Source organism: Myotis nattereri, assembly GCF_964212035.1.
Source record: "Myotis nattereri genome assembly, chromosome: X".
NCBI lineage: Eukaryota > Metazoa > Chordata > Mammalia > Chiroptera > Vespertilionidae > Myotis > Myotis nattereri.
The window spans coordinates 38,851,461-38,876,898 of NC_138078.1; the positions used below are offsets into that span (position 1 = coordinate 38,851,461).

The 25,438-nt window shown below is 40.1% G+C and overlaps 1 protein-coding gene across 1 annotated transcript in view; it reads right to left on the minus strand.

Moving 5' to 3' along the window:
• The window catches only part of ATP7A (ATPase copper transporting alpha), a gene marked incomplete at its 3' end in the record, with an annotated part of 177,092 nt that overhangs the window by 48,823 nt on the left and 102,831 nt on the right, over window positions 1-25,438 (minus strand). The window contains exons 5-6 of the mRNA XM_081080790.1: window positions 11,365-11,571; window positions 7,832-7,995 (exon numbers count right to left, since the gene is read on the minus strand). Coding sequence (XP_080936916.1) covers window positions 7,832-7,995; window positions 11,365-11,571 — 371 coding nt within the window. The remainder of the gene's footprint in view (window positions 1-7,831; window positions 7,996-11,364; window positions 11,572-25,438) is intronic.

The following is a 25,438-nucleotide window of genomic DNA, read 5'->3' on the forward strand; positions in this document are numbered from 1 at the left end:
TTCCACTTCTGGATATTTATCTGAAGAAACCCAAAACACTAATTTGAAAGACTATATCAGTGATGGCGAACCTATGACACACATGTCAGAGGTGACACGCGAACTCATTTTGGTTGATTTTTCTTTGTTAAATGGCATTTAAATATATAAAATAAATATCAAAAATATAAGTCTTTGTTTTACTATAGTTGCAAATATCAAAAAATTTCTATATGTGACACGGCACCAGAGTTAAGTTACGGTTTTTCAAAATGCTGACACGCCGAGCTCAAAAGGTTCACCAGCACTGGACTATATGCACCACTATGTTCACTGCAGAGTTATATACAACTAGAGGCCCGATGCATGAAAATTCGTGCACTCGGGGGGTCCCTCACCTCGGCCTGCACCCTCTCACATTCCGGGACCCCTTGGGTAGGGTCCCTAGGCTTGGCCTGAGATCAGGGCCTATCTGGGTTTTCCTTCCCCCGGCTGCAGGCAGCTAGCCCCACCCCTGCCGCTGCCACTGCTTGCCATTTGTGCAGCGCTGCTCCCCTCCTGCCCCTGCCACCAGTGGCCTCCCTCTGCAAGCGACAGGCATGGGGTGCGAGGGCTTGGCTGGCCTGGGCCTCCCTCTGTGGGACAATCACTGGCAGGCTGCACAACTGCCACAGAGTCGCTGCCGGTGGCCTGGGTGTCCCTCTTTCTTTGCTGGGGGGTGGGGTCAGCCCTGCGAGGAGCCATCTGTCTACCTGATTTCCCCTAACCACTGGTCTGCCTACCTGATCACCCCTAACCACTCTGCCTGCCTGCCTGATCACCCCTAACTGTTTGCTTGGGGGTGGGGCCAGCCCAGCAAAGGGCCGTCTGTCTACCTGATCACCCTAAGCACTGGCCTGCCTACCTGATTGCCCCTAACCATTTGCCTGCCTACCTAATCACCCCTAACCGCTGGTCTGCCTACCTGATCACCCGTAACCACTCTTTTGCCTACCTGATCACCCCTAACCACTCTGCCTGCCTACCTGATCACCCCTAACCACTTGCTTGGGTGTGGAGCCAGCCCGGCAAGGGGCCGTCTGCCTACCTGATTGCCCCTAACCACTTGCCTGCCTACCTAATCACCCCTAACCGCTGGTCTGCCTACCTGATCACCCCTAACCACTCTGCCTGCCTGCCTGATCACCCCTAACTGCTTGCTTGGGGGCGGGGCCAGCCCGGTGAGGGGCCATGGTGGTTCTGGTCTCTGGTCATTCTGGTCGTTACGCTAATGGTGGCTGGCCTTTTATTATATAGGATAACTAAGATATGGAAGCAAGCCAACTGCCCATCAATAAATGAATGGATAAAATAGCTGTGGTACATTTACACAATGAAATATTACTCAGCCATAAAAAAGTATGTAATGTTACCTTTTGCAACAGAATGGGTGGACCTAGAGAGGATCACGCTCAGTGAAATAAGTCAGAGAAAAACAAATATCATATGATTTCACTTATATGTGGAATCTAAAGAACAAAATAAATGGTTGAGGGACTGAATGAAAAAGGTGAAGAGATTAAGAAATACAAATTGATTGTGACAACATAGTCACCGGGCTATAAAATACAGCATAGGGAATATAGTCAATAATATTGTGTAACTATGTATGGTGCCAGGTGGGTATTAGATATATCAAAGGGAACACTTCGTAAAGTATATGATTGTTTAACCACTATGCTGTACACATGAAAACAATACAAAATAATATTGAAAGTAAATTGTAATTGAAAAATAAAAACAAAAAAAAGTGTTGAAAGACTCTGGGAAGTAACCAAAAAGTATGCAATGAATTGGAAAGCATTTGTTCAAGAATATCTACTATAGGGATATCAGTAATGGTAGAGTAAGAATCTCTGAAAATTTTCTCCTTCATAAAAGCAATAAAAAAACTGGCAAAAATTGTCAGATCCAACTTTTTCAGAAATTTGGAAATTAAACAAAAACTTGCAGCAACTCAGGAAGCATTTATTCAAGAAAATCAGATGAATCCCAATAAAACAGCAACCTATGTGCATTATAATTGCCCCTCCCCTCCAGCTCTGTGGTAGTCATGAAGACCACCAGCTCACAATCATGGTAAAAAAAACAAAAAACAAAAAACCTGCATCAGAAGCCACCAGAGAGGGCAAAAAGAGTTGGAGCTCATTCAGAGTCTCTTTATCAGAAACTTTCATTATTTGAGCCATCTGATGGTTCTATGAAATATTCCACTTGCAAAGAAGTCTGTATTTGCTCTGACTGGAACTCAGAGGGCACAAAAAGCTTTTTCCTCTGAAAGAATTTGACAAAAACAGTCAGAGATAATTATTTAATCTTATGGCTGCTTGAGCCAATGCATAACAGCTGGGGTAAACAACAGGCCAACCAAAAAGCCTAAAAGGAAAAACAGGGATGCAAGACATCCATAACAGTTCCAACATTCTCCTAGGAATCTAGAAGGCAATGCACATGCATAGAGTTCACATGTCCAGAGCTGTGCACAGCTCTTTTAGAAAAAAACTAAAAGGACCCTAACCTCTCCCACCTCAGGCTTACCTTTAGGCTCTGTAGAGGCAGGAAGTGAAAGCTAAGGCAAAACTGACAACCACATAGCTGAGTGTTGAAGGCATGCCCCAATATTTACACAGAGCTCCTCAGCAAAGACTGAGAGATTTATTGGTTTCAGGTCCTTAAGAAAATCTCTATCGAATCTTTAGCTGACCACTGAGCTAATGAAGCAGAGACTTCAGTGGCCACACACAACAAAGAATATAGACTTCATGGAATTAGTTCAGAAAAGTCACTAAACAAACAATCCTCCTATCTAATAAAGAGGGAATATGCTAACTGACTGCCCCGCCCTCAAAGATGGTGGCACCCACAGCCAATAAGGAGGGAATATATTAATTGACTATTCCACCCTCAAAGATGGCGGTGCCCACAGCCAATAAGGAGGGAATATGCTAATTGACTGCCACGCCTTCAAAGATGGTGGTGCCCACAGCCACAAGATGGTGGTGCCCAGTCCCCTCAGCCCCAATGGGGAAGCAGGCACATGGCAAGGCCGGAGTTCCCCAGTCCCCTCAGCCCCCCAGCCTCCCAGGGCTCAGGTACCTGAGCCTCAGGTAACCAGGGCTGGCTGAGGCTTGCGCTGCTGGCAGTGGCAGCAGCAGAGGTGTGATGGGGCATCGCCTTCTTGTGATCGCTGGTCGCCTCCCGCCCCTGAGGGCTCCCGGACTGGGAGAAGGGGCAGGCCAGGCTGAGGAACCCCCCCTCCAGTGCATGAATTTTCATGCACCAGGCTTCTAGTAACTATGATAAATGACGACAAGAGCATACCTTGAAAAGGTGGGAAGAATCTTATTTCCAGAGTTGCTATATTATATTTTTAACAAAAATATCAAGAGACCATGCATTGAAATGGGTGTGGTCTATAAGCAGGAAAAAAAGCAATCAATAGAAAATGTTCCTGATGAAGCCGAAATACTGGACTTACTAGACAAAGATGTTACACCGGTGATTTTTTCAATTATAGTTGACATTCAATATTACTTTCTATTAGTTTCAGGTGTACAGCACAGTGGCTAGCCAATTATATAATTTACAAAGTGATCCCCCCAATAATTCTAGTATACAGCTGGCACCATACATAGTTATTAGAATACTAGAGGCCCGATACATGAAATTTGTGCAAGGGGCTCGGCCTCCGCCCACTGCAGCTTCATCCGGAAGGTTATCTGGAAGGACATCTGGTCTAATTAGCATATTATGATTTTATTATTATAGATTATTGACTATATTTCCTGTGCTGTAATTTACATCCCCGGACTATTTTGTAACTACCAATTTGTACTTCTTAATCCCTTCACTTTTCACCCAGTTCCATAACCACCTTACCATCTGGCAATCACCAGTCTGCTATTTGAGTCTATGAATTTGTTTCAATTTTGTCTGAGGTGATAGTAACACCACTCTGAGAATATACTAAAAACCACTGAATTGTACACTTTAAAAGGGGTTTATAATTTTTGAATTATGTTTCAATAAAGCTACTAATTTTTAAAGTCTTTAAAAGGTAAAAATCTGCCCATTCTTTTTAATAGCTGTTTAGTATAGATGTGTCATAATTTATTTACCTATTCCCCAATAACTGACATTTAGTTTTTTCCTATATTTTGCTATTATAAGTAACAATATAATGAACATCTTTACATGTCATTTCATACATATGCAAATGTCTGTTCGATAACTTGCTACAAGCAAAGCTTCTGAGGCAAAAGCTATACGCAACTTTACTTTTGATAGATATTGTCAAATTCCTGCTGAGAGCTTAAATCAACTGACACTTCAAGAGCAATAGAGAGATCACAAACACAGTGTTAACAAAAATTGTTTTTAATTTTTACTGATGTAATAGGTAAGAAATGGCATTTCATTGCAGTTTAAATTTGCTTTACTCTTATTAAAATGAAGTTGAATAGGGGAAAACCAAGATGGTGGCATAGGTAAACACCAGAGATTGCTGCCTCGCACAACCACTTCAAGAATACAACTAAAAGACAGAATGGGCATCATCCAGAACCACAGGAAGGCTGGCTGAGTGGAAATACTACAACTAGAAGGAAAGAGAAAAGCATATCGAGACTCAGAGGAGCTGCAGTGCAGAAGATAAGTGCACAGGTATGGAGGCGGATGTGGAAAGGGCTGGTGGCTGGGACACGGTTGGCTTTTTCAATCGAGAGGGAGTCTCAAACTCCCTACTGCTCTGAACTCCAGTTCCGGGCGAATATCTGGGGACCCTGACTGATATGGGGAGAGGCTACTGTCTGGCATCATTTGCATCTTGAGGGCGGCTTTCTCTCAGAGGTGCTTGCAGCGATTACCCAATTACACGGACACTGAGACTAGGGGCCTCTTAGGGAAGGACTGACGATCAGCCATAGCTGTTTGCTCCACCCTATTGATCTCCTGAGACCCCACCCCACCCGAGCTATGCACAGAGGCTTTTGCAAGCTGAAAATTACCTAACAAACTTGCAGTTGGCCCAAGGCCCCAGGGCAACTTGCATTCCTTCACAGCTGAGCTCTGGCTGAATAGCCTCGGGCAAAGGCTAGATTAGCACCTCGTGAAAGATCCAGGAGCCAGTATACCCAGTGGTCAGAGTGACTCAGTGAGCACCAAAGCCCCATTGAAGCAAGTCTTGCCCCGGAGGGGTGTCTCCAGCACAGAAGTTCTCCCACTGCAGACACAGCTGATTCTCACAGCCAATTGGTCAATTCCTCCCAGTGATACCTACAACAACCAAAGCTTAACTACAACAGGACTGTGCACACAGCCCACAAGGGGGTTCACCAAGAGAGTCCACCTCAGGTAATTGGGGAGGCTGAGCCACTGGGCCCTATAAGACACCTAGCACAGAAAGCCACTCCATCAACACAGGAAAGCACAAAAAATGTGGAGACAAAGAAATAGTACACAAATGACAGAAATGGAGGAAAGGAAACTACTGGATATAGAGTTCAAAACCACACTTTTAAGGTTTTTCAAGAACTGTCTAGAATCCGCCGATAAATTTAGGAAGGCCCTCGAAAAGACGGGTGAGACCGCCGATAAATGTAGTGAGATCCTCAAGAAATCTAGTCAGATCCTCGATGTTATGATAAATGACCAACTGGAACTTAAGCATACACTGACTGAAATGAAGGATATTACACAGGCTCCCAACAGCAGACTAGAGGATTGCAAGAATAAAGTCAATGATTTGAAATACGAAGAAGCAAAAAACACCCAACTGGAAAAGCAAAATGAAAAAAGAATCCAAAAATACGAAGATAGTGTAAGGAGCCTCTGGAACAGCTTCAAGCGTACCAACATCCGAATTACAGGGGTGCCAGAAGAAGAGAGAAAGCAAGATATTGAAAACCTATTAGAAGAAATAATGACAGAAAACTTCCCCTACCTGGTGAAAGAAATAGACTTACAAGTCCAGGAAGCGCAGAGAACCCCAAACAAAAGGAATCCAAAGAGGACCACACCAAGACACATCATAATTAAAATGCCAAGAGCAAAAGACAAAGAGAGAATCTTAAAAACAGCAAGAGAAAGAAAGTCAATCACCTACAAGAGAGTACCCATACGACTGTCAGCTGACTTCTCAACAGAAACTTTGTAGGCCAGAAGGGAGTGGCAAGAAATATTCAAAGTGATGAATGCCAAGAACCTACAACCAAGAATACTTTATCCAGCAAAGTTATCATCCAGAATTGAAGGTCAGATAACGAGCTTCACAGATAAGAAAAAGCTAAAAGAGTTCATCACCACCAAACCAGTATTATATGAAATGCTGAAAGGTATCCTTTAAGAAGAAAGAAGAAGAAGAAGAAAAAGGTAAAGATACAAATTATGAACAACAAATACACATCTATCAACAAGTGAATCTAAAAATCAGGTGAATAATCTGATGAACAGAATGAACTGGTGATTATAATAGAATCAGGGGCATAGAAAGGGAGTGGACTGACTATTCTTGGGGGGGAAAGTAGTAAGGGGGATGCGGGAAGAGACTGGACAAAAATCGTGCACCTATGGATGAGGACAGTGGGTGGGGAGTGACGGAGGAGGGTGGGGTGGGAACTTGGTGGAGGGGATTTATGGGGGGAAAAAAGAGAAACAAATGTAATAATCTGAACAATAAAGATTTAATTAAAAAAAATAAAATAAAATGAAGTTAAATAGCTTTTCATATGTTTAAAGAGGTAATGTTTTGGTTTATCTGTGAGCTGTCTATTCATATCCTTTACCACCTTTTTTGGGTTTGCTGGCTCTTTTCTTATTGATTTATAACAGTTTCTCGCATATTAAGAAAATTAACCTTCATCTATGAGATGAATTACAATTATTTTACTTCCTTTTGGCTTTATGTTGCCTTTTTCCCCAAGAAGAAAATGTTATATACCTGATTTATCAATCTTTTCATTTGTGGGTTTTATATGATATTAAAAAAGGCCCTTCCTACTCTAATATTATTTTTTAAATGACGGATTAGATGTTATCATTAGGGAAATCTGGGAAGAGGCCACATGGAAATTCTCTGTGCCATTTTTGTAACTTATTTGTGAGTCTAAAATTATTTCCACAGTGTATTGATAGACTTATGTATTATAAAAACAAATATAGTAAAATGTTAATTGTAGAATCTTGGCGGTGTGTATAAGGGTGTCCACTGTATAACACTTTTGATTTTTCTGATGTTTGAAATTTTAATGCTAACATATTGAAAAAGCTCCAAATATTTCTTCTAGTAATTTCATGGTTTCATTTTTTACATTTAAACTTTTGTTTGAGCTGGAACCTATTTTGGCTCAGGGTGAAAATGTTCATTTTAATTGTTGAAGTTATACAAATAAAACTTGATTTGCTGGGTTGGAGAAAATGATCATTTTAAACCAATATGCCCCATTGCTTCTCGGCCTTTGAGCTAAGATCAAGTGTAAATCAATATGTCTTACTTCATTTATAAAACTTTAATCCATCTGAAACTTATTATTTTACATGCTATAGGTATGAATCATACTACATTCTTAAAAGTTGATTTTCAGTTATTCATTTAAACCAAATTCTTCCCTTTTGGTTCTTAATAGAGATATGATGATTATCTTTTACATTCCATACTTGAAGGCCACCATTAAGTTATATCTTATCCTTCCATTTTCCAGTTCCCTTTTCCTTTTATGTCTTATTTTCCCAGTTTTAATTATGTTTGGAACTCTTTTTTGAATCCTTGTTTAATTTTCCTGGAAATTTTATTAATTACACAAATATTCTTACTTACAATAAGTTCCAAAACACCATCCCCTTCATCAGTATTTTCTATCACAGTGGCTCCAAATCCAAGCTCTCGTATGAACTCAGCTATCATCGGGGGTTGTGTAACAGCAGGATTATATCTTACTTCTGCTTTGCCAGCCATCAGAGCCACAAGTACAGAATATATTCCTAGAAGCATTGATAATAAAAACAATTCAGATAACACACCTTTAAAAAAAGAGTAATATTCCAAGGTTGCGGGTTTGATCCCTAGTCAGGGCACATACAAGAATCAACCAATGAATGCATAAACAAGTGGAACAACAAATTGATGTCTCTCTCTCTCTCATTTTTTTGAAAATTTTTAAAAAGAGTAATGTTTGTTTTTCATTTAACTGTGAAAGGATTAATGGGAATCTGGAGAATTTTGTTACTTAAACCCAAACCAAATAAAACTATTTGAAAAGAGGGCCTTATTTTCTTAAAATTTTTATTATGGAAATTTTAAATTATATATATACAAAAGAGAGAACAACATAACTAATTTGATGTATGGATCACCCAGTTTCAACAATTACCAAGAATACCAGGCTGATCTTTTCATCTATGTTCCTATCCAAGTAATCTCTGCCCTCTACCCTGATTATTTTCAAGCAAATCTCAGACATCATATCATCTCATGTGTCAATATTTAAATATGCATTTCTTAAAGATAGAGACTGTTCACTTTAAAAATAAACATACCATATAATAGCTAAAATAATTCTTCAATATCATCAAATATCTAGGCAATATTCACATGTCCACAAGTGTCATATAACCGTTTATTAGTTAATTTAACACAAGTGTGGTTTTTTTGTTTGAATTAGGATCCAAATAAGGCCCATGAATTGCAATGAGTTGAGATCTAATCATATAAATATAAAGCATTTTTAGAAACTAATGAGATAGTCCTAGAGAAAGGAACTCATGATTTTAGGAGATCACTGCAGTTGTAGCAAAGAATCCAAGACTGTACCAACATACACATAATATCAAATAACAGTCATTTATTTAAATTGGCCAACTTTTACTGTCTGGCACACACTAATCTAAAGTGCTCTTATTTCTAGAATGAAAAAGTGCCATACTCTTGTTAACAGAACAAAGGAGTTCATATTATGGCAGTCACACTGTTCTTTGGTGAAAGCCTTTTGTTAACAAACATCCCACTTCTCTAGGCCAGCTATTGCTGTCATTGCCAGGAAGAAAATTAATTTCACATAGTAGAAAATGGCAGCTCTTTCTAGGAATCTGTGGCACTTAGTGGTTATCTGATAAGGAATGGGGACCACTAGTCAGTAGGTCAGCTCTGGAGTTTGATAAAAATGAAAAAAACCCCACAAATATTAACTTAATAATTTTTATTAAGAAAACAAAGCATCTAATAAAACCTAAGTTTTCTATATAAAGTGCTTCTCTGGACTTTGTGGGTACCAACTAATTTTTCCTATGTGGTTCATAGGAAAGTGTCACTAATAAAAGAATAGAGGAAATAGGAAAAAATCTTTTTTGCTCAGTTGAATGTAATCTATAACCAAACAGAAATAGAAGAGACATTCCGGTTTATTAAGTTTCAAAATATAGGTTTAATACTTATATAAATTATGGATACTTTTAAAAATTCTTACTTCAAACTATAATTAGAAGCTCTATTCATTTTTAGAAATATAATGAGCCTAAACTATGGAAAGACCAGTGTTACTTAGTTTAAGAAGAAAAAAGTCAATGTAGTCACCCCAGCTAGGCCAATGGTATTCCTAATTGGGTTAAAATGTGGTAAAGTGGATAATAGAGAATAACTGGTAGAATCAGCTTAATAAATTAAAAAAAAAAGATTTGTAATTGGCACAGACATTGTTTGTCTCATGAAAATGGCTATTTCTGACTTGCCCAAAATAGTTGATTATAAAATTAAACAGTAGTCCCAGAAAATTCCTTTTGCTTTCATTTGCTTGCAACCTCTTTCCTTTTCTTTTTTAATCAATCAAAGTGTAAGCTTCAGCCTTGACTGCATTTTTATTAGATACTAGAGGCCCAGTGCACGAACTCGTGCACTGGTGGGGTCCAGCCGGCTGCCCAATGGGATGGAGCTATTGGGGGCAGGCTAGCTGGGGCAAAGGGCCACGGGAGTTCCAGCGATTCCACGGTTTGGTCAATTTTCATATTACCCTTTTATTAAATGGGATAATGGAGGCTGAAATGAAAGATTCAGAAGTGACAGAATGCAGACAAGATAATGTTGAAATGAAGATGGCTCTGTATACATTTTGTTATAATGTTTTGGTCTTATATATAAGGTGATTCTACTTGCCCCAGGCCTGCATTATTACTATATATACTTTGAGTTATTTCACCATTAGTGGGAATAAGCTTATACTAATCTTACTTATTCAGCCCTTGTGACTAACAGCATGCATCTTTAAGACATCTGGGGTTAGGGGTGCCTAAGGACTAAGCCCATGACTTCAGTCTCATTAAACATAATCACATATCTCTATGGTTAAAAATCTACTATGCCATACTATGAAGTCCAATAATGTGAATGTAAATTTATAAGCTAAAAATCTGAGTGTGACTAAATAAATAATGCTATAGGATTTCTAAGATTTTATAACCTAAAATTACACAATATTAACTTTTGAACATTTTTACTGCAAGCGAAGTTCAACAATCAAACTGTTGGAAGAGAACACTATACAGGAGTGGACAAAAGAGGTTTACAGTTGTGAGTATGTGAAACACAGAGTTTATTCTTGCATTATTAATTATTATAGTATTATTTATATTGACTTCTTATTGTTATTATTTCATGTCCTTACTTATGATTTATCTCTTAGTAACAATGGCTAGTAATTTAACCTACTTTTTCCCATCCCTGTAATTCTAAACAAACTTGATTTTAGTCTTATGCTTGGTCTAGGTATAGTAACAATTTATGGATTCTAGTTGTCAGTTTTACACATAACTTTATGAGGAAATTTGTATGTTTTTTAAAATACATTGCACCCAAGGTCCATAAAGAACAGTAATCTTGCCCTAGCCAGTTTGGCTCAGTGGATAGAGCTTTGGCCTGTGGACTGAAGGGTTCCAAGTTTGATTCTGGTCAGGGACACATGCCCGAGATGCCAGCTTGATCCCCAGAGCAGGAGACAGCCAATCAATGATTCTCTCATCATTGTTCCTATCTCTCTCCCCCTCTCCCTTCCTCTCTGAAATAAATAAAAATATATTTTTTAAAAGAATAGTAATCTTATGTATTTCCTTCTGATATTTTTCCTACAAGTTTCATTGATATTAAAATGTGACCATAAAGCAAATGAGATAGGAACCATATATAAGGGAACAGACACTAACAACAACTGGCTGTCAGAAAGTCAAGGCTGTCCTGAACATTACTGATAGGCTTTAGGAGGTCTTGCCAAGAATTATAAACATGGTAAAAAAATGCATATGAAGACAAAAAAGTCAGAGTCCTCAAACTAGAACATAAAATAACAAGCTTTAAGAGTATCTCACCTTCTTCTCGTCTTAAATTCCGTTCAATGTTTGCTACACAGGAAGCACAAGTCATACCGGTGACTTGTATGTAACACTTAGATGAAGTCTTTGCCTCCTCCTTGTTGTGAATTGGTGTCATCATTTTAGCATAAAATTCATTAGTTGAAGTCAAATGTGGCGTTTCTGATGAGGGCTGAGCTATTACTACCAATGGCTCATTTGTACCTAGTGGACAGGGAAAGATTCTTTTCATTTGAGGTATTCTACAGCTGCATCCTAGTCATTCATCACAATCCACCCCCAGACACTGTCAACCCATTCCTTTAAAACCAGCATGGACCTATGTTATCTTTACACTTTCTAGGAAGTGACTTCTAATTTCAATGCTGTTCATCCCAGTTTTAAGGAAAGTCTAAACTGAGTAAATAAAACTTTGGTTATATCAAGTTATTTCAGCCATTATTTCCACCCCAAACCCTAGGTAGAGAGTAGTTTGTTAATGGATAGCTCTTATTTTTATAGCAGATTTTTATCACCATGCTAACAATTTGCATACTCATATTAAAGCAATTCGTGGTATAGTAAATGGAACCAAAAGCAATTTACAAAACAGCATTGCAGTATAATATTATTTAAATTTTTGAGTGTATGTATATATGAGAACATGCGTCAGAAAGCCTGGGAGGCTACATACCAAACTATGAACAGTGGCTACTTCTGTTAAAACAGGAACAGAATGACAGACAAATAAATTTACTCTATAGACACTTCTGTATTGTTTGAATTTTTAACACTAATATATGGTATTTTTAAAACTAAAATGTCTTTGTGGACAATGGAAGAAGAGACAAGGAATAAGTTAGCAATAATCTTAATTTTGCACAAAGGAGTACTTAGAGAATCTCTTTGTAGAATGCTTATGGTCTGTGGAACAGTGGGAAGTGCCTATCATCCCAGAAGCTCCCCTGAAGTCTCAAAAAAGCTGATATTCTGTTTTAGTTTATTCAGTGCAGTATTGATCACCTCCCAGAAGGAATAAATTATTCTCTCTAGCATATCCATGCACCTGTAAAAAAAATCTAAAGATTTTCTACTCTCCTACAGAAATAAGGAAGGAAAGAAGTGAAGTGGAAATTTCCACTAACCTATCTAACTTGTTCTCTCTTCTCCTTGAGCAAAAATCTGGTTCAGTTCTATATGGAGAGCTGACAGGGAAGCTCTACATAGCAGAATTGGTTTTTAGGATGCTGAAGGGCATCTTTGAAGAAACTTTAACAAAAGCCTGACCATTTCTTTAATGAATATAATGACATAGGCTCCTCAAATCAGTATAATAACAGCTCTAAAATTTTAATGCACATACAGTCACCTGAGGGATCTTGTTAAAATGTAGATTTGATTCAGTACATGTAGGGTAGGGGTGCCGGGGTCCAACCCCAGCAGGTCCAGGGGTCCCCAAAGGTGTGGACGGAGTCGGCGAAGAAGGAATGACACGGAGACAGCGTTCAGTTGATCAGCAGCCTAGCCAGGATCTCCAGCCAGGATCTCCAGCCAAGTTCTGGTTTGGATCTCCAGAGAGGTTCTGCTTTGGATCTCCAGCCAGGTTCTGTGTCCATGTTCTCTTGTTAGGTTCTCCAGGTTCTCCAGCCTTGCTCTGTAGCCATGTTCCCTCGCTAGGTTCTCCAGCCAGGTTCTGTCCAGGTTCTCCAGCCAGGTTCTGTAGCCATGTTCCCTCGCTAGGTTCTCCAGCCAGGTTCTGTCCAGGTTCTCCAGCCAGGTTCAGTCACCAGGTTCTAGTCAGGTTCTCTTGCCAATTTCTGTAGTCAGGTTCAGTCCAGGATCTTTCGCCATGTTCTCTCCAGCAAAGTTCTTCTGTCTCTAGAGAACGTTCTGTGCCTAGGTTCTGTCTCTCTCTGTCTCTCTCTCTGTCTCTTCTTACATCTGTATTTATACCAGTTGATTCCAATCCTATCAATCTCTATTTCAAAGGTTAGGGCGTTTCTTATCTCCATTCCAGGGAGTAAAGATTATGTAGCTTAAGCATGATTGTTCGTAGTTAAAGTGATTAATTACCCACCTGGCATTTAGTTAAGAGGTTTTATTCCCTCCCTAACTTCAGGGGAAAATCCCTTCCTGGGGAAACAACCTTTCTCAGAGACCTTGGTTAAAACACATAGTGCCAAGAAGGTGAGCAAACATATTAAGAACAGTATGCCATATATGCCAGGTCCCTTGAAACAGCAAGCATGGACCAGCTCCCGGCATAGGGGCCTGAGATTCTGTTTTTCTACCAGTCTGGGTAAAGCAATGGACACTTTGAATAGCAAAAGCCTAGATTCTCCCAACTCTGAAATTACTCAGTCTTGAGTGAATCACTCAGACTACGAGAGCATCATTCAGAACATAGAGGGAGAATTTACCAAAGAGTACCGTAATGTTGAAGAACTCATAAAGGAGGCTCATTTGCCCAAAGATATAGCTTTGGCTTTGAAAAAAATTTTTAATCTCACCAAGATCTTACTTAATTCTCTCATAATTACTACCAAGACTTAATTTTTTGAACTTGGACAATGAAAAAAAGTTTATACTGCGAATTCATTTATGTCTTGTTCCAGAATAAGTTAGTTATTTCAGGCATGAGAGGTAATCTGCAATTTCCACACTATAAGTACAGTATTAAATTAAAATGTCATAAAAATAAAATAAGTCATACAGGCAGTCCCTTTTAGTTACACTGGCATGACCTCTCAACACAATGTATAGGTTAAAAAGCCACAATGAATTAAGTGGGTATAGTTTCTTTAAATTAGCTTTTCTATCGGCTGTAGCAACACTACTTATTCCTAAATGAATTTTTTTTTTTTAAAAAAAGGTTAACTTTCCTGCACTTGAGGCACCGATCAGAGAAGATTCTAAAAATTTCAAGAAAGGGTTTCCAATCCGATCTCAAAACTGGTAGGTTCAGTGTCTAAACTAACATGAAGAGTCCTATATAATAAAGATGCAATATTCAATGAAGATGTAATAAAGATGTAATATGACCTAGTAACTACTGGATCATGGATCAGCAGGAGGGTGGGGCAGCGAGCTACAAGACCACAGCAGAGAGCTATAGGAGAGGGCAGGGCAGCAAGCTATGAAGGCGGGTGGGGGGTGGGGGGAGCTCCTGGAGGGCGGCAGTGAGCTACTGGTGAGCTACTGGTGCACAGATTCATGCACAGGGCTACTAGTAAACACATAATCAGAAAATGGTTTAAAAACAATTATAGATATCATGTCTGCAACTTACTCTCAAATGATTCAGAAAGAGTTATATATGTGTGTTTTTATTTATGTGTATGTATAGATGTCTATCTGTTGATAGAGAAAGAGAATGCTAAAACAAATGAGGTAAAATATCAACAACTGGGGAATGTGAGTACAATTGGTAAACAGAAATCCTCTGTACTATTCTTGCAGCTTTTCTGTACATTTGAATTTAAAGATAAAAAAGTTACAAAAAGGAAAGGAATTTAATCAAGTATTTTATTTGCTTTAACTCGTTAGTGAAGACTTAACTTCATATATTATATGTCTGCTTAAGAGAATGATGAGATTGATGGTCATAAAAAGCACCCCCCATTTTTTCTCATTATCTTCTTTAATATTTATAGCTTATCCAGGACTACTATGAAAGTGAAATGTGCTGATCTCTCTGTTTGGGTTGGGTCATAGTGGTATACAATGGATCAGTACTGACACTGACATTCAGAAAATGGGTAGCAGCAATTCTGGTGGCATCTTAAACACTGATTGATCTCTAGCAGAAACACAGAATACAGTCATTTGATGTCAAACTTTTATCCCAATAATATGGGTCACTGTAGCCACTATTCTATCTATTCTTTTATGAGGACATTCACTGTGCCAAGGTTTTTTTCACCTATTCACCATGGCCATCAATGTGTTTATGAGCCCTAACAGATGCGTGGCACATAACAGGCTCCTGGCAATTATTTGCTGAATAATCAAATCCTAGCACCCTTAACAATAGTAGGTTGAAGTAAAAGCCATTATTAAAAGTTACTTAACAGCCCTGGCTGGTGTTGGTCAGTGGTGAGAGTGTCAGCCTGCACATGGAATGGCCGTGGGATCGATTCCTAGTCAAGGACATGTACCTGGGTTGCACGTTCAATCCCCAGCAGTCGGGGCATGCATGGGAGGCAACCAATCAATGTGTGTCTCTCTCACATCAATATTTCTCTCTCTCCTCTCTCTCTATCCCCTCCCCTACCCCTTCCACTCTCTCTAAAAATCAATGAAAATATCCTCGGGTGAGGGTTTAAAAAAAAGTTACTGAACATGTTGCATTCATGGTTCTGAGGACTAGGTAAATGACAGACACGGTGCCAGCACTATCAAGTACTAATACTCTTGAATTCCACTTACTGGTCTAATCAAAATGTCTCCTATTGCTCAGTGCATCTTTGAATTCATCTAAGGTAATTTAAAAGTTCAACTTTTGCTGCTCCCATATTTCTTATATAAAACCTCATACATACTAGCTATTTTAAATTATATTATTTAATGTTATATTATTATTGCATTAAATGAACAATGTTAATATAGATTAAATTCAGAGATTTTATTCAAATAGGTCAATGCAGCAAATTATTTAGACCAGTGCTTCTCAAACTTTAATGTGTATATTAATTACCTGGGGAGCTTATTAAAATTCAAATGTAGACTTTGTTACAAAAATATAGACCCAAGTGAAAAGAACCAATTCCATTTTGAGGTCCAGTCTGAAACTCTGTGATATGTTATGATATGACAGATACCAGATTTGATCATGAAAAATATTTCAGTTTCATACCATATGTAATATAATTTGGGTTTCTATATATATAAGAGCCATAGGAATATCACAGTGTATGTAACTTGTTTGACTGATATTGATGTAAATTAAACTTATTTATGTAGTGTTCATCATTGACAACATAATATATCATGTATGCCAAAATATTTTAATTTAACAGAAACTCTGAGGAATAATTCAACATTATGAATTAGTGAAATGTGAATCAATATAATTTCAAATACTGTCATTTTGAACATTTAAAAGTTGTGATGATAGATACAATTAAATTTTGCTGAACTAATTTTAGTCATTTTTTAAAATATATTTTATTGATTTTTTCAGAGAGGAAGGGAGAGGGATAGAGAGTTAGAAACATCAATGAGAAACATCAATCAACTGCCTCCTGCACACCCCCTACTGGGGATGTGCCCGCAACCAAGGTACATGCCCTTGACTGGAATCGAACCTGGGACTCTTCAGTCTGCAGGTTGACGCTCTATCCACTGAGCCAAACAGGTTAGGGCTAATTTTTTTTTTTTGGGGGGGGGGTTAGGGTTAATTTTAGTCATTTTTTATGGCTACCTGATAGAGTTTCACTTCCAATATTTCCAGTTTAAATTTTTCTTCTTGTTTACTTAATAATTTCCTTTTGAAATTATAGATTCTTATAATTTATTCAGACATTTAGTATTGGAGGCTCTTTAACATTTTAGTATTCTGTATAAATTTTCTAATAGTGAATTATGTATCTCTTTTTAGAGCACAAAAATCTTGTTCTGAAATTTTCTTTATAAAAGTGAGAATTCTAGGTAGAAATATAAAATCATACAGCTACTTTAAAAAGATTTTGGCAGTGCCTAAAAATGTTAAATATATTCACCATATGACCCAGAAATTCCACTTCCTAGGTATGTACCCAGGATAAATAAAAATATATATTCATGCAAAAAACTGTATGCAAATTGGTCATAGCAGCATTATATATAATATCCAAGGTGTGGAAACAACCTAACTTTTTATCAGTTGACAAATGGAGAAACAAAATGAGGTATATACATACAAAGGAATACTATACAGCAATAAAAATAAATAATGTACTGATACATGTTATGAACATGAATGGACATTTGCATACCTTGAAAACATTATGCTAAGTGAAAACATAAACGAAAGGACAAATGTTCTATGATTACACTTACATAGTACCTAGAGTTGTCAAATTCATAACAACAAATATAGAACAGTAGATAACAGGAGCTGGGGTAGGGAAAATGGGAAGTCACTGCTAATGAGTATGAGGTTTCTTTTGCAGGTGATAAAATGTTCTAAAATTAGATAGTGGTAATGGCTGCAAAATCATGTGAATATACTAAAAAAAATTGCATTGTGTACTTAAAAATTTTTTAATCATCACCTAAGGACATTTTTTCCATTGAACCTTAGAGTGAAAGGGAAGGGAAGAGATGGAGAGAGAGAAACATCAATGTGAGGGAGACAAATCGGTTGGTTGCCTCCCATATGTGGCCTGACTGGGGCCAGGGATCGATCCTGCAACCCAGGTACATGCCTTAGACCAGGAATTGAATCCATGACCCTTCAGTGTGCCAGCCAATGTTCTAACCACTGAATCACAGCAGACAGGGCAGATTGTGTACTTTAAAAGGGTGAATTTTAAGGTATATGAACTCTATCCTGACTTTAAAAAGTGAGAATTCTCTAATTTCTACCTTTTTCCATGAATATAAGAATATTTAGTATATCTCTGAGTCCTCTTCCACTAAAACTTATCTACCATAATAATTTAAGCTGGATTTAATATAATTTTTTATGCTTCTCAGTTTTAGTGAGCTTGAAAAAAATTATTTTATTTGATATCCTTCATTTTGATCAGAAGAGCAAAGGTTACTGATGACATTGTCTAGGAATTAGTTATACAACTTTTCCATTGTTATTTAAAGCAAGACATTTCATTAGGGCATTTCCAGTTTCATTCAAGGCTATGTACAATTCCAGTTCAAAACAACAGCTTTACATTGGCAAGTTCCATTGTATATACATTTTTTGTTTCAGTTCAAGGTAAGAACTGTTAGAAAATAGGAAGACTTTGGGCCAGGTCTGGAGTAAGTTGAATGCCTAAATTTAAAATCATGATTTTTTTAAAATATATTTTTATTGATTTCAGAGAGGAAGGGAGAGGGAGAGAGAGATAGAAACATCAATGATGAGAGAGAGTCATTGATTGGCTGCCTCCTGCACGTCCCCTATTGGGGATAAAGCCTGAAACCCGGGCATATGCCCTTGACTGGAACTGAACCCGGGACCCTTCAGTCTGCAGACTGACACTCTATTTACTGGGCCAAACCAGCTAGAGCTTAAAATCATGATTTAAATGTTATGATTTATTTTTACATTTTTTTTCTTTTTAAAACAATATTTGCTTCTCCTATTATATATACATAACTACATACTAGTATATACATACATACATCCTTGTCATTAAAAAATCTTAAAATACATAGGAAAGCATAAGGGAAACAAACATCACCATTATCCTACCATTCACTAATAAACATTGTCAAAATTTTAATTCATTTCCTGCCAGGAATTTGATTAATTCATATACGTAAATAGCAATATATGGTATAAAAAATCTTTACACATATGTTTAATACTGAATATACATCTTTTTAGCTTTTCTTTTTTTCATTTAACAAAATATGTGACACTCTCCTCTAGCATTAAGTACATTTAATACCATAATTTTTATGGCTTCATAACATTTCATCATACAAATGTATCATTATTTAAGGTGTCTAGTTTTTAAATAATTATGTAAACATCCTTATACATCTTTGTATATATATCGCTGACTACCTCCATAGGACTTATTTCTAAGAAAGTGGAATTACAATGCCTATTATTGATTTCTCATTGATAAAAGACAAAAATATCAGCAAAATGGAGATAAAAGAACATTAGGAAAATCAAAGGAAAAAGTGATGAAGATACCAAGATAGCTGCAGAGTAGGTGGAAGCTAAACTCACTTGCTCCTGGCCCCAAACCAGATTTACAACTAAATTACAGAGCAATCAATCTGAATAACCAACTGAAAGCTAGCTGAACTGAAATACTATAATCAAGGATTTATAGAAGCAGCCACATAGAAACTAGTAAGAAGGGCAGAAATACAGAAAGGGCTGGCCCTCACACCCACATGGGGGATGACAAGCCAGAGGATATCTCAGCTGCAAAACTCCCTATACCTAGGAGTGAGGGGTCTCAACCCAGTCCAGAGATCCCCATTCCCAGAGTGACAAAGAAGGGAAGAGGAACCCACATAGCACCTGCTGGTGCAAATCAGTAGAGATTCTGTCTGCCTGAGAGAGAAGACAGTCTGCTAGAGACCCAGAAACCAATTTCCCAAGGTCGAGCACTCCTATTGTTACAGCACCAAACTGAGGAGTACACTGCCTGGTCGTCGAGCTACTGGTCACATCACTCTGCCAGGCTCAGGTCCTACAGAGTGGTCTAATGACTGCACCGAGCTGAGACCTTTGGAGTGCTCTTTTTCACTTTCTGGAGAAGCTTTTGGTGGAAACTCAGACAGTGATTGAACTGTGTCACGTTGGAAAGAGGACCATTCTTCCCCACCTCAAATGCATAGCCTGTGCCCCCGCCCAACCTGTTCAATCATTGCTGAGTTCAGTCATGCTGGGGGGATTGCGGAGCACTGGGACTTTTGGAGTATCTCTCAGGCAGGCTTTTGTCTGGTAATTAGATGGGAGGGGGCTGTGTTGTGTGACAACATTGTGAGGGAATCACTCCTGAATGTTCCATCTCCTAGCAGCACACCCTTCCCCCTGCAGAACTGAGCTCAGCCAGGTGGGGGTCACTGGGACTTGGGAAGGCCAAACAATCTTCTTTTGGGGATGTTGCCAGCAAGCATGTTGGAGGGCGGGCTCTTCTTTCCCTTCCTGGGATAGTGTGGGCTGAGCTTGCAGTGGAGATAGAGTGTGTCTCCCTCAGCTACTGTGTGGAACCAGGACAAAATAATTGGCCCCTTCCTGTGGGATTGGTCAATACTACCCCAAAGGGAGAATCTTTTGATTTATCTTCCTGAGTCCCATTGGCTCCACCCTATTGAGCTTGTTCCTACAGAAGGGATGGCTGACTGCACCCAATCTGAACCTGTGGCATGCTCCTCCAGGGTGAACTACAGTTGGAAGCTCTGACAGAGACAGAGTTGTTTGGCTCTGGAATACGGGCCACTTTTCCCTCAATGATTGTATGACTGTGGGGCCCCAAGTAGGGGACCCATTAGCCCCTTCCTCCTGACCCATCTCACCCCGCCCTACTGAGCTGATAGCCTGTAGAAGGGTCTGTGCATCATGGCCAGCCTGGGCCCACTCTACAGTCTTTCTTTCAAAGGCTCTAGAGAAATACCAGGCAAACTCTGGGGGAGGCAGAGTAGCTGACAAGTGGAGGCCGACCTCAGGGAGCCTTGGACTTTTTATAGATATGTGCTCAGTCTAAGCTGGAGGAAGCTGACCCTTGTACACAGATTGGTCCCTCCCATACAACCCAGGACAAATAGACAGCCACAAACAGAGGAGGGCATGGTAGCACAGATAGGTAGCCAAAGGCTAGTTACATACAACATCAGACATCGACCTGTACCTGGACCCTGCCCAAGTGGATGCAGAACCAACACAACCAGTGGTGGGCTTCAGACTAAACCTGAGCCCAACCTAATTAGTCACATATGTGGCACACTCAAAAGGGGAGTCTTGCAAGCACTAGACCCTGCTGGGAACAACTCTACCACAGGGGCAGCCCCTGCACAGTGACTCATATACGGTGATTGAGGTTTATCCTTATAGTCAGCCAGCCTGAAGTGTTAACTCCACCCACAAAAGCATCAACAGCATTCAAGACACAACTACAATAGGAGGGTTCACCTAACCCACAAGAAACATCCCTGGAGCATTGAGCTCAGGTGATCTGGAAGACTGTGCCACTAAGCACAGCAAGACACTTTCATCATAAAGCAATTATAACACATTTGGGGGTCATAGCAGATCTAACCAATACAAACAGACAAAATGGGGAGACAAATAAATATACCCCAAATAGAAAGAACAAGAGAAATCCCCAGAAAACAAATTAAATGAAATTTAAGTTTAAAACAATGGTTATAAGGATGCTCAACCAGCTTAGGGGAAGAATTGATGATCTCAGTGAGAACTTAAACAAAGATACAGTAAGCATTAAAAAGGACATAGAAACCATAAAAAAGAACCAGTCAGAAATGAAGACTACAATACCTGAAATGAAGAATACACTAGAAAGAATCAATAGCAGGTTAGGTGAAGCAGAAGATCAAATCAGCAGTTCTGAGGACAAGATAATAATAAGTACACAAGCAGAGCATCAAAAAGAAATGAGAATTTTTTTTAAATGAGGCAAGTCTAAGAGATATCTGGGAAAATAGCAAGTGTTAATAACATCTGCTTCTTAGGGATACCAGGAGGAGAAGAGAGTGAGTAAAGGATCAAGAACCTGTTTGAGAGCTTGTTTGGAGGTTCTAGCAGGAGAGTGCAGCTACTCATATAACCTTGACAAAAGACCAGTCCTCTCCTTTGGGGGGAAGGTTGTCTTCTTCAACCAAGCATGCAGCTTTGGGAGGGATGCACATGGATCAGTGAAGGAGGAGAGGGACACCCACCTAACCAGCCAGATCGGCTGAATCAACCCTGGCGATCAATGGGGTGACAGATGTTGCAGCCAGATTGCCCTCACCCTTTGAGACAGCACAGAGGGCCCTAGAGAGTATTATGCTAAGCAAAACAAGCCAGGCAGAGAAATATAGGTATCACATGATGTCATTCATATGTGGAATCTAATGAACAAAATAAACTGATGAACAAAATAGATACAGAGACAGAGAAGCATGGAACAGACTGACAAATTTCAGAGGGAAGGTGGGGGTGAGGGGGTGGGAAATGATTATATGAGGACCTTATATGCATACTAGAGGCCTGGTGCATGAAAATTTGTGCACTTGTGGGGTGGGGGGAGGTCCCTCAGCCTGGCCTGCGCCCTCTCACAGTCTGATAGGCCTCAGGGGATGTCTGACTGACAACTTAGGCCCGCTCCCAGGGGGGGAAGTGGGCCTATGCCACAGTCTGGCCTCCCTCTGCAGGAGGTGACCAGCGGGCCAATCAGGGGACAGAGCTGGCCGGTGAGCGGCCAGCCCTATCCCCCACCTCCTGGCCTCTGCCACTAGTGGCCTCTCTCTGTGGGAGGCAGCCAGTGGCCCCATCTCCCTTCCTCCCCATCACCCCTCCATTGGTCACCACTGCCCCCCCCAATCGCTGTCTCCTCCCTCTGCCCGCTGGCACCCACCTTGGCTGGCGTGGCGCTATCCGTTCACTAGACCCATCCCCCACCAACCGGTTGATCCGCCGTTCGGTTGATTTTCATATTAGGCTTTTATTATATAGGATATGGACACAGACAATAGAGTGGTAAAGGACTGGGAGGGGCAGGGGTGGGGTACAGGGAGTCAATGGGGGAAAAGAAACAAAGAGGATATCTGTAATACTTTCAACGATAAAGAAAAAACAAATAAATGAAATCTTGGTGGACTTTAAGGGAGAGATAACAGCAATATAGTAATAACAGGGGGTTTTAACACCCCACTGACATCAGTGGATAGATCTTACAGACAAAAAAATCAACAAGGCAATATTGACTTTAAACAACACACTAGATCAGTGATGGCGAACCTTTTGAGCTCGGCGTGTCAGCATTTTGAAAAACCCTAACTTAACTCTGGTGCCGTGTCACATATAGAAATTTTTTGATATTTGCAACCATAGTAAAACAAAGACTTATATTTTTGATATTTATTTTATATATTTAAATGCCATTTAACACAGAAAAATCAACCAAAAAAATGAGTTCACATGTCACCTCTGACATGCAGGTCACAGGTTCGCCATCACTAAACGAGATAGAATGGCTTTAATTGATACTAGAGGCCCGGTGCACAAAATTCGTGCACTCAGGGGGTCCCTCAGCCCGGCCTGCACCCTCTCGTAGTCAGGGAGCCCTCGGGGGATGTCTGACTGAGCGGGCCTAAGGTGGCACTCAGACATCCTTAGTGCTGCTGCGGAGGTGGGAGAGGCTCCCACCACCACTGTTGAGCTCACCAGCCATGAGCCCGGCTTCTTTTTTTTTTTTTTTTTTTTTTAATTAAATCTTTATTGTTCAGATTATTACATTTGTTCATCTTTTTTCCCCCCATAACTCCCCTCCTCCCAGTTCCCGCCCCACCATCCGCAATCACTCCCCACCCACTGTCCTCATCCATAGGTGCACGATTTTTGTCCAGTCTCTTCCCGCATCTCCCACACCCCTTTCCCCCCCAAGAATAGTCAGTCCATTCCCTTTCTATGTCCCTGATTCTATTATAATCACCAGTTCATTCTGTTCATCAGATTATTTATTCACTTGATTCTTAGATTCACTTGTTGATAGATGCATATTTGTTGTTCATAATTTGTATCTTTACCTTTTTCTTCCTCTTCCTCTTCTTAAAGGATACCTTTCAGCATTTCATATAATCCTGGTTTGGTGGTGATGAACTCCTTTAGCTTTTCCTTATCTGTGAAGCACTTTATCTGACCTTCAATTCTGAATGATAGCTTTGCTGGATAAAGTAATCTTGGTTGTAGGTTCTTGGTATTCATCACTTTGAATATTTCTTGCCACTCCCTTCTGGCCTGCAAAGTTTCTGTTGAGAAATCAGCTGACAGTCGTATGGGTATTCCCTTGTAGGTAACTGAGTTTCTTTCTCTTGCTGTTTTTAAGATTCTCTCTTTATCTTTTGCTCTTGGCATTTTAATTATGATGTGTCTTGGTGTGGTCCTCTTTGGATTCCTTTTGTTTGGGGTTCTCCGCGCTTCTTGGACCTGTAAGTCCATTTCTTTCACCAGGTGAGGGAAGTTTTCTGTCATTATTTCTTCAAATAGGTTTTTAATATCTTGCTCTCTCTCATCTTCTGGCACCCCTATAATTCTGATGTTGGTACGCCTGAAGCTGTCCCAGAGGCTCCTTACACTATCCTCGCATTTTTGGATTCTTTTTTCATTTTGCTTTTCCGGTTAGGTGTTTTTTGCTTCCTCGCATTTCAAATCATTGACTTGATTCTTGCGCTCCTCTGTTCTGCTGTCGGGAGTCTGTATAATATTCTTTATTTCAGTCAGTGTATGCTTAATTTCTAGTTGATTCCCCAATATAACATCGAGGGTCTCATTAGTTTTCTTGTAGATCTCATTAAGTTTATCGGCGGCTTCTAAACAGTTCTTGAGAGACCTTAAAAGTGTGGTTCTGAACTCTATATCTTCCATTGACAATTTTGTCCTGTTTCTTTGTCTCCGCATTTTGTTATGCTTCCTTGGTGCACCCCCTAGTGGTCTTTGTGCGCAGTCTTATAGTTAAATCTTGTAGCTAATTCCAGGGAGGGTTTGACCTCCAGGCCAAGTGGCTATGAGAATCAGCTGTGTCTGCAGTGAGAGAACTTCTGTCCTCTAGGGAGGTGCTAATCTGGCCTTTGCCTGAGGCTATCCGGCAAATGCCTCTGTGCAGGGCTTGGGCGGGGCGGGTCGCACAGGATCAACAGGGTGGGCCGGAGAGAGCAGTGATGGCGGCTCTCAGTCCTGTCCCCAGGGGCTCTGCCTCTCTGAGTCCCAGCACCCGCTGCAAAGCTCGGAGAGAAAGCTGCACTCGCTCTGACCGTAGCCAGGAAGTCCCGCTTCTCCCGTTTGAGTCTGGGTCCCTAAAGACTGGCCGGGATCTGGAGCTCAGAGTCTGCGACTCCCTCCCGATTGAAAACGCCAACCGCGCCCTCCGCCGCCAGCCCGCTCCGCGCGCGCACTCCGCACCTCAGAATTTGACTTCAGCACTGCGCCTCCTCTGAGTGTCCGTATGCGTTTCTCTTTCCTCCTAGTTGTAGGACTTCCACTCAGCCAGCGTTCCAGTGGTTTTGGGTGATGTCCCTTCCGTCTTTTAGTTTCACTTTTGAAGTAGTTGTTCAAAGCAGCAAACTCCGGCGTTAACCTATGCCGCCATCTTGGTTCTCCTAGAGCCCGGCTTCTGGCTGAGCAGCACTCCCCCTGTGGGAGTGCACTGACCACCAGAGAGCAGCTCCTGCATTGAACGTCTGCCTCCTTGTGGTCAGTGCATGT